Source organism: Meles meles, chromosome 7 (genome assembly GCF_922984935.1).
Source record: "Meles meles chromosome 7, mMelMel3.1 paternal haplotype, whole genome shotgun sequence".
In the NCBI taxonomy this organism is placed as follows: domain Eukaryota; kingdom Metazoa; phylum Chordata; class Mammalia; order Carnivora; family Mustelidae; genus Meles; species Meles meles.
Genome location: NC_060072.1, coordinates 71,995,529 through 72,005,959, shown reverse-complemented (window position 1 = coordinate 72,005,959; position 10,431 = coordinate 71,995,529). Strand labels below are relative to the sequence as shown.

Below are 10,431 nucleotides of genomic sequence, written 5' to 3'. Positions count from 1 at the left end.
TAAATAGACTTTAAGCCAAAAGCTGTAACATGAGACAAGGATGGTCATTATATAATGATAAAGGGGTCAGTCCAACAAGAGGATACAACATGTATAAATGTTTATGCACCCACCACAGGAGCACCTAAAAAATATAATTAAAAAATAGATCTGAAAGGAGAAATAGAAAACAGTTCAAGAATAGCAGAGGACTTCAAAAACCCCACTTTCAATAATACCTAGATCATCTAGACAGAAAATCAATCAGAAAATATTGGACTTACAACTCCATGTTCAACCAGATGAACCTAGACACATACAGAACATTACATCAAAGAGGAGGAAAACACACATTCTTCTCAAGCACATATGGAACACTCTCTGGAATAGATCACATGTAAGAGCATAAAACAAGTCTTAATGAATTTAAGAAGATTGAAATTGTATGAAGCATCTTTTCCTACCACAATAGTATGAAACTAGAAATCAATTACAAGAGAAAAACTGGAAAATTTACAAATATGTGGAGATAAATAACAAAATCTTAAACAACCAATGGCCCAAAGAAGAAATCACAAGGGAAGTCAAAAAATATCTTGAAATAAATAAAAATGGAAACACAAAATGTTTTGGCATTGTGCATGTATGGGATGCAGCAAAAGCAATTCTAAGAGAGAAGTTTATAATGTTACCCACCTACATGAAGAAAAAAGAATGATTGCAAACAACTGAACTTTATACCTTATGGAATTTTTTTAAGAAGAGATAATTCAGCCCAAAGTTAGTAGAAGAAAGCAAATAACAAAGATAAGAATGAATATAAATGAAATAGAGACCAGTAAGACAACAGAAAAAAAAATTAATGAAACCTTCAGAGCTAGTTTCTTTTTTTGAAAAAATAAATAAAATTGATAAATCTTTAGCTAAGATTCACCAGGAAAAAAAAAAGATTCAAATAAATAAAATCAGAAATGAAAGAGGAGAATTACAATTGATAACACAAAAATTCCACAGATCATAAGAAACTACTATCCCAACAAATAGATAACCTACAAACAATGGATACATTCCTAGGAACATAAAACCTACCAAGACTGAATCAAAAAGAAATACAAAATCTAAGTAGACTAATTATTAGCAAGGAGATTGAAACAATAAGAAAACTCCTCTCAAATATACAACCTAACCCTACACCTAAAGGAGCTGGAGAAAGAACAACAAAAAAAGCCTAAACCCAGCAGGAGAAGAGAAATAATAAAGATTAGAGCAGAAACCAATGAAATAGATACTAAAAAATAAAAAATTTAAAAAAAAAGGTAGAACAAATCAATGAAACTAGGAGCTGGTTCTTTGAAAGAATTAATAAGATTGAGAAGTCTGGCCAGACTTATCAAAAAGAAAAGAGGACCCAAATAATAAAATCATGAATGAAAGAGGAGAGATCACAACCAACACCAGAGAAACACAATTATAACAGCACCTTATAATTGATCTGTGGAATCAATGTGTGGGATCAATCTGTGATGATCTGTGGAATATTTCTGTTATCAGTTATAATGCCTCCTCTTTCATTTCTGATTTTATTTATTTGAATCGTTTTTCTTTCCTGGTGAATCTAGCTAAAGATTTATCAATTTGCTTTATTTTTTTCAAACATATTATGAGCAACTATACGCCAGCAAAGTTGACAATCTGGAAGAAATGGATGCATTCCTAGAGACATATAAGCAACCACAACTGAACCAGGAAGAAATAGAAAACCTGACCAGACCCATAACCAGTAAGGAGATTGAAGCAGTCATCAAAAAATCTCCCAACAAACAAGAACCCAGGGCCAGACGGCTTCCCAAGGGAATTCTACCAAACATTTAAAGAAGAATTAATTCCTATTCTCCTGAAACTGTTCCAAAAAATAGAAATGGAAGGAAAACTTCCAAACTCATTTTATGAGGCCAGCATCACCTTGACCCCAAAACCAGACAAAGATCCCATCAAAAAAGAGAATTACAGACCACTATCTGTGCAAAATTCTCACCGAAATACAAGCCAATAGGATCCGACAGTACATTAAAAGGATTATTCACAATGACAAAGTGGGATTTATTCCAGGACTGCAAGGTTAGTTCAACATCCGCAAATCAATCAGTGTGATACAATACATTAATAAAAGAAAGAACAAGAACCATATGATACTCTCAATAGATGCTGAAAAACATTTGACAAAGTACAGCATCCTTTCCTGATCAAAACTCTTCGAAGTGTAGGGATAGAGGGTACATTACCTCAACATCATCAAAGCCATCTATGAAAAACCCACAGCGAATATCATTCTCAATGGCGAAAAACTGAGAGCTTTTCTGCTAAGGTCAGGAACACGGCAGGGATGTCCATTATCACCACTGCTATTCAACATAGTACTAGAAGTCCTAGCCTCAGCAATCAGACAACGAAAAGAAATTAAAGGGATCCAAATTGGCTAAGAAGAAGTCAAACTCTCACTCTCTGCAGATGATATGATACTTTATGTGGAAAACCCAAAAGACTCCACTCCAAATCTTCTAGAATTTGTACAGGAATTCAGTAAAGTGTCAGGATATAAAATCAATTCACAGAAATCAGTTGCATTTCTATACACCAACAACAAGACAGAAGAAAGAGAAATTAAGGAGTTGATCCCATTTACAATTGTACCCAAAACCATAAGATACCTAGGAGTAAACCTAACCAAAGAGGCAAAGAATCTGCCCTCTGAAAACTATGAAGTATTCATGAAAGAAATTGAGGAAGACACAAAGAAATGGAAAAATCTTCCGTGCTCATGGATTGGAAGAACAAATATTGTGAAAATGTCTATGCTATCTAAAGCAATCTACATATTTAATGAAATCCCTTTCAAAATCCCATCCATTTTTTTTCAAAGAAATGGAACAAATAATCCTAAAATTTATATGGAACCAGGAAAGACCCCGAATAGTCAGGGGAATGTTGAAAAGAAAGCCAAAGTTGGTGGCATCACAATTCCGGACTTCAAGCTCTATTACAAAGCTGTCATCATCAAGACAGTATGGTACTGGCACAGAAACAGACACATAGATCAATGGAACAGAATAGAGAGCCCAGAAATAGATCCTCAACTCTATGGTCAACTAATCTTCAACAAAGCAGGAAAGAAAGTCCAATGGAAAAAAGACAGTCTCTTCAACAAATGGTGTTGGGAAAATTGGACAGCCACATGCAGAAGAATGAAACTGGACCATTTCCTTACACCACACACGAAAATAGACTCAAAACGGATGAAGGACCTCAATGTGAGAAAGGAATCCATCAAAATCCTTGAGGATAACACAGGCAGCAACCTCTTCGACCTCAGCTTCAGCAACTTCTTCCTAGAAGTATCGCCAAAGGCAAGGGAAGCAAGGGCAAAAATGAACCCTTGGGACTTCATCAAGATCAAAAGCTTTTGCACAGCAAAGGAAATAGTCAACAAAACCAAAAGACAACTGACAGAATGGGAGAAGATGTTTGCAAACGACATATCAGATAAAGGGCTAATATCTAAAATCTATAAAGAACTGCTATCCTACAACCCAGCAATTGCACTACTGGGTATTTACCCAGTAGTGATCCGAAGGGGCACATGCACCTGAATGTTTATAGCAGTGATGTCCAATAGCCAAACTATAGAAAGAACCTAGATGTGCATCAGCAGATGAATGGATAAAGATGTGGTATATATATGTGTGTATATGTGTATATATATGTGTATATATATGTGTGTATATATATATGTGTGTATATATATGTGTGTGTATGTATCTGTATATATATACACACACACATATATATATATATATATATATATATATACACAATGGAATACTATGCAGCCATCAAAAGAAATGAAATCTTGCCATTTGCAATGACGTGGGTGGAACTAGAGGGTATTATGCCGAGTGAAATAAGTCAATCAGAGATAGACAATAATCATATGATCTCCCTAATATGAGGAATTTGAGAGGCAAAGTGGGGGGTTTGGAGGGGGAGGGAAGGAAAAAATGAAACAAGATGGGAGCAGGAGGGAGACAAACTAATTCAGGTCAGATTTTTTTTAACAATTTTTTTTTTAAGATTTTATTTATTTGACAGACTGAGATCACAAATAGGCAGAGAAGCAGGCAGAGAGAGAGGAGGAATCAGGCTCCCAGCTGAGCAGAGAGCCCCATGTGGGGCTCGATACCAGGACCCTGGGATCATAACCTGAGCCGAAGGCAGAGGCTTCAACCCACTGAGCCAGCCATCCAGGCGCCCCAAGATTTTTTTTACAATCTTTTAAATTAAAAGGTCAGAAAGATTTATTATGTTTTCTTTAAGATTTTTATAGTTTTACATGTTATATTTAGGTCTGTGATCTATTTGTAGTCAATTTTTGTGTATGGCGTGAGATAAAGATCCAACTTCATTCTTTTGCATGTAGATTCCTCTTGTCTCAGTATCGTTTGTTGAAAAGACTATTCTTTCCCCACTGAGTTGTCTTGGTACCCTTGTCAAAAATCATTTGATCATAAATATGAGGGTTGATTTCTGGATTCTCAATTCTCTACCATTAAACTGTGTATCTCTCCTTGTGTCAGTATCACACCATCTTGATTACTATGGCTTTCTATTAAGTTTTTCAAAATGTGGAGTCTTCCATTTTTATTGTTCTTTGTCAAGATGTTTTAATTATTTGAAGAGTATTGCTGTCTTAACAGTACTAAGTCTTCAAACCTACAAACATGGCATATTGACTCACTTATTTAAGTCTTCAGTTTCTTTCAACAATGATTTGTAGTTTTCAGGTACAGAACTTTCATTTTGTTAGATTTATTTCTAAGAATTTTATTCCTTTTGATGCTATCATCAGTGAACCATTTTCTTCATTTTTGAAGTGTTCTTTGCTACTGTATAAAAACATAATTAATTTTGGATATTTATCATGTATCCTGTAACCTTGAATTCATTATTTATTAGGTCAAATATCTATGTGGGTAGTCTTTAGGATTGTTTATGTACAAGATCATGTCATCTGCAAATACAGTTTATTTCTTTTCCAATATGGATACCTTGTATTTCTTTTTATTGCCCAATTTCCCTTTCTAGAGCCTATAGTATAGTGTTAAGTAGAAGTGTGAAGAGGCGACAACCTCTTCCTATTTGTGATCTTAAGGGGAAAACATTCAGTCATTCACCATTAAATCTGATGTTGATTATGGGTGTTTCATAGACGGGCTTTGTCAAAGTTTCCTCCTGTTTCTGATTTGTTGAGTGTTTTATCATGAAAGAATGCTGGATTTTGTCATGGTTTTTCTGTATCTTTTGCCATGATCATATGTTTTTTCCCCTTTATTTTCTTAAGATGATAAATCATATACTTTATTATTGTATGTTAAATGAACCTTGCATTCTTTGGATAAGTCCAAGTTGGTCCTGGTATATAATCTTTTTTATATGTTTCTGGATTTTGTTTGCTAGCATTTTGTAGAGGATTTTTGTATTGTATTCATTCATAAGGATTATTGGTCTAGTTTTCTTGTGATGTGTTTTTATGGTTTTAATACCAGGGTAATGTAAGGGCCTATTTAGCCAGAGAGATTCCATCGGTTAAACAATGACCTTGTTGTTTATACAATAAAACTTAAACTGTCCCTGCCCCCTCCCTTCCCCCAGGGGACTTAATTAAAACAAGTCCCAGAAACCAGTCTCAGGTAACAAAGCCCAAATACAAGGGTGGGTCAGGCCAGGTGGAGGTGTTCAATCAGTGGGGGCGCATAATATCTCCGTAACTACCAAGGAGTATGGGCCCCACCCTTTGGGTGCCTTTTTGGCGTCAATTCTGACCAACGTGATAGGCTAGTTCAAATATCTACTATAGGGTAAATTGTAATTCAGTTGGTCACTTATGTGTGACCTACCAGGACTGTGCAGCTTTCTCTGTGTTACAATCTCATTGGCCACCTGTGTGTGGCCAGGCCCAACCACACGGCCTTTGCCCTTAAAATCTAGTCTGTAAGGCAGAGGTCGCCTCTTTGCAAGAGACAGCTCTGGCGGGTCAGTTTGATTCTTGATGCTTGGCGTGAAATAAAGCTTTGCTTGACCTTCGCTTTGTATCATTCTCACTCCTTTGACCATGGACCCAACAGGTACCACTATCTTCACAGAATAAATTGAGAAGTGTTTCTACATTTAGATATTTTAGAAGAGTTTCTGAAGAATTGGTATTAAGTTTTCTTTAAACATTTGGCGATATTTGCCAGTGAAGCCATCTATGTGCTCTACTTTGAAGGAAGTTTTTGGTTATGAATTTATTACCTTCTTATAGGTCTATCCATATTTTCTGTTTCTCTTTGGGTCAGTTTTGGCAGTTTGTATCTTTCCAGAAATTTGTCCATTTCATCTAGGATGTCTAATTTGTTAGCACTCAGTTGTTCCTAGTATTCTCTTATAATCATTTTAATTTCTGTCAGGGTTAGTGATGCACCCTTTTCTTTCCCAATTTTGGTAATTTAAATCATCTCTGTTTTTATCTTGTCCAGTTCAATTAAAGATTTGTGAACGCTTTTATTTTCTCCAAGCACCAACTTTATTTTGTTGATTTTTTCTAGTACTTTTCTGTTCTCTTTTTCCACTCTAGACTTTATTATTTCCTTTCTTCTGCTTGCTTTGGGTTTATTTTGCTGTTTCGTTTTGTTTTAATTTTTTTTTAAGGTGGATAGATAAGCTATTGATTTGTATTCTCTTTTATTTTTTATATTTTTTAATTATTTAATTTATTTATTTGAGAGACTGAGAGAGCACAAGATGGGGGAAAGGGGCAGAAAGACAAGCAGACTCCCCACTGAGTGTAGAGCAGAGCTTAATACCAGGACACAGATTATGACCTTAGCTAAGTCAGATGCTTAACCAACTGAGCCACCCAGGAGCCCTAGGATTCTTTTATTTTTTAATATAGGTACTTATAGCTATAAATTTTGCTTTAGGTACTGTTTTAGCGGCATCCCCTAAATATTGATTTGTTGTCCTTGGTACATGTGTTCTCCTTATTGTATTTTCTAATTTCCCTTGTAATTTCTGTTCTCATCCATATTTTTATTTACAAGTATTTATGAATTCCTAAAATTTCCTTCTTTTAGTGATTTCTAATTTAATTCCATTGTGGTTAGAACATACTTTGTATGCTTTCAATCCTTTAAATTTACTAACACTTTTTTTATAGCCTACTATGATCAATTTTGGAAACTGTTCCATATGCACTTGGAAGTGTATGTAATCTATTAATAATAAGTGTTCTGTGGATTTTTTGGGGGGTGTGTCTAGTTGGTTGGTAGTGTTTTCAAGTCATCTGTTTCCTTGTTTGTCTTCCTGGTTGTTCTATCTGATATTGCATGATGGGATATTGAATTCTCTAACTTTTATTGTCAAATTGTCCATTTCTGGGGCGCCTGGGTGGCTCAGTGGGTTAAAGCCTCTGCCTTTGGCTCAGGTCATGATCCCAGGGTCCTGGGATTGTGCCTCACATCTCTGCTCATCAGGGAGCCTGCTTCCTCCTCTCTCTCTCTCTCTCTCTCTCTCTCTCTGCCTGCCTCTCTGCCTACTTGTGATCTCTGTCAAATAAATAAATAAAATCTTTTAAAAAAATTGTCCATATCCCAGTTTTGTCAGTTTTGCTTCATGTGGTTTTGGGGCTCTGTTGTTAGGTACATTTATGCCTATGTACATTAGGTACATATTATGCCTATGTACCATTAGGTACATTTATGCCTATGAGTACCTTATCTTCTTGAAGGATAGAACACTTTATCATTAAACAATGTCCCTGGCTTCTAGTACAACTTTTGCCTTAAAGTTGATTTTTTTATATTAATAAAGCCACTCCAGCTGTCTTTGGTTATTATTTTTATAATGTAACTTTTTGCACCCTTTTGCTTTCATGTCTCTTATAGATAGTTGCAGTTGGACCTTCTAAAATTCATTCTGCCCCATTCTGGAGAACAGTATGGCAGTTCCTCAAAAAGTTAAAAATAGAGCCACCGTATGACCCAGCAATTATACAATTAGATATTTACCCAAAGGAAAAAAACATACTGATTCAAAGGGAAACAGGTACCCTGCTGTTTATAGCAGAATTTACCAGGTATAGCCAAATTATGGAAAGAACTCAAATGTCCATCAACTGATGAATGGATAAAGAAGTGTACACACACAGGAATATTACTCAGTCATAAAAAATAATGAAATCTTGCCATTTGAAATGACATGGATGGAGCTAGAGTGTATTATTCTAAGCAAAATAAGTCAGTCAGAGAAAGACAAATCCTACATGATTTCATGCAAATGTGGAATTTAAGAAATAAAGCAGATGAACATAGGGGGGAAAAGAGAGAGAGAAACCATAAAACAGCCTCTGAACTGTAGAAAACAAACTGAAGGTTACTGGAAGGGAGGTGGGCAGTGAGATGGGTTAAATGGGTGATGTAATACCCATCAGGAGGGCACTTGTGATGAGCAGTGGGTGTTTTATGGAAGTGATGAATCGCTAAGTCCCACAACTGAAACTAATACACTGTGTGTTAACTCACTGGATCTTAAGGAAAAACTTGGAAGAGAAATAAAAAATAAAAATAAAAAATACAGTGACACAGACTCAGATAGATACAAGTAAAATTAGGGAAATCTTGAGACCAGTGGATTATACCAGTATCAAATTTCTGATTACAATGTGTTCTATGATTCTTTAAGATATTACCATTAAGGGAAACTGGATAAAGCATATTCAGGATCTTGCTGTGTAATTTCTTAAAAATGAATGTGAATTTACAATTATATAAATAATTTTGGTTAAAAAACAAAAATAATAAAAATAAATTTAAACTTATGATGTTCCCACAAGTATACCTAAGATATCATTATCTTTTATTATAAATTCAAAGAAAAAACAAATTTATAAGGATCAAGATTTGCAACAACTGCCCACTACAAAATGTTGCTTTTTGTTTTCAAGTTAATGTTTTCTGATATTAAGTAACACCTTTGTCCCATGGAGGTAGTGTATGTGGGAAGCTTTCCTATAGAAAATAAAATAGAAAAATGCTTAGGAAAGTCACCAAAAAAAGTTACTGCCTTCTGAAAACTTCAGAGGTAAACTGAAATCTTACTAATTCATTAAATGAGAAACAATAATTTGTATATATGAATAAACAAACGATCATTGTTAATAATATTAATAAAATTTATACTGACTCTGAACCAATTTTAATGCAAAAGCTGATAACTAGCTCCACTGGCTGCTCTGAAAAGCCATCTTTGCATTGATCTTGTGTTCAGCCGCCTGTGTGCCGCAACCACCTCAGCCACGTGCCTCCTCTGCCACCGCGGACTCCGGCAGCTCTCTCGCCAGAATCCTCCAACTCTTCCTTTCTTTCTAATCTGCTCATTAGATCACCGGTGTGCCCCATCATGTCAGAAGCGGCAGTGGACACCAGCTCCGAGACCACCACCAAGGGCTTAAAGGAGAAGAAGGAAGCTGTGGAGGAGGCAGAGAATGGAAGTGACACACCTGCTAATGCGAAAGCTAATGAGAAAAATGGGGAGCAGGAGGCCGACAATGAGGTAGATGAAGAAGAGGTAGAAGGTGGAGAGGACGAGGAGGAGGAGGAATCAGGTGACGATAAGGAAGAGGATGGAGATGAAGATGAGGCCGAGGCAGCTGGAGATGATGAGGATGATGATGTGGACTCCAAGAAGCAGAAGACTGATGAGGATGACTAGATAGCAAAAAAGGAAAAGTTAAACCTAACAAAAAAACGGGCCGCCGTGACCTGTTCACCTTTCACTTCCCGTCTCAGAATCTAAACGTGGTCACCTTCAAATAGAGAGGCCCCGCCCTTCTGCCCAGCGCCGGCAGCGCCACCCGCAGATGACACATGCTCTCCGCCACCCGACAAAAACCACAATGTGAATTTGCAACAGGGGAGGAAAAAAAGAACCAAAACTTCCAAGGCCCTGCTTTTTTTTTTTTTCCTTAAAAGTACTTTAAAAAGGAAAATTTGTTTGTATTTTTTATTTACATTTAATATCTTTGTACGTATTGTTAGAGGACAGCCATTCTTAATGATCTAGGATGACCAAACCATCCTTCCGAGCGTTCTCTGTCCTACTTCTGACTTTACTTGTGGTGTGACCGTGTTCATTGTAATCTCAAAGAAGGAAAAAAACCTTGTAAAAAAGGCAAAAACAACAACAACAAAAAATCTTATCCCGAGCATTCCAGTAACATTTTTTTGTGTATGTACTTAGCTGTACTATAAGTAGTTGGTTTGTATGAGATGGTTAAAAAGGCCAAAGATAAAGGGGTTCTTTGTGACGTTGCTGTTTGTTTATTTATTTATGGCCTTGATGTATGTATGAAACAATGTC

The 10,431-nt window shown here is 36.0% G+C and overlaps 1 protein-coding gene across 1 annotated transcript; it reads left to right on the top strand.

Moving 5' to 3' along the window:
* The first annotated feature begins 9,420 nt into the window (after nt 1-9,420).
* Nucleotides 9,421-9,813, top strand: LOC123947231 (prothymosin alpha-like). Its single transcript, XM_046013316.1, has one exon. It carries the CDS (start codon nt 9,472-9,474, stop codon nt 9,781-9,783), a length of 312 nt encoding a protein of 103 aa, XP_045869272.1. The 5' UTR covers nt 9,421-9,471; the 3' UTR covers nt 9,784-9,813.
* The last annotated feature ends 618 nt before the right edge of the window (nt 9,814-10,431 follow it).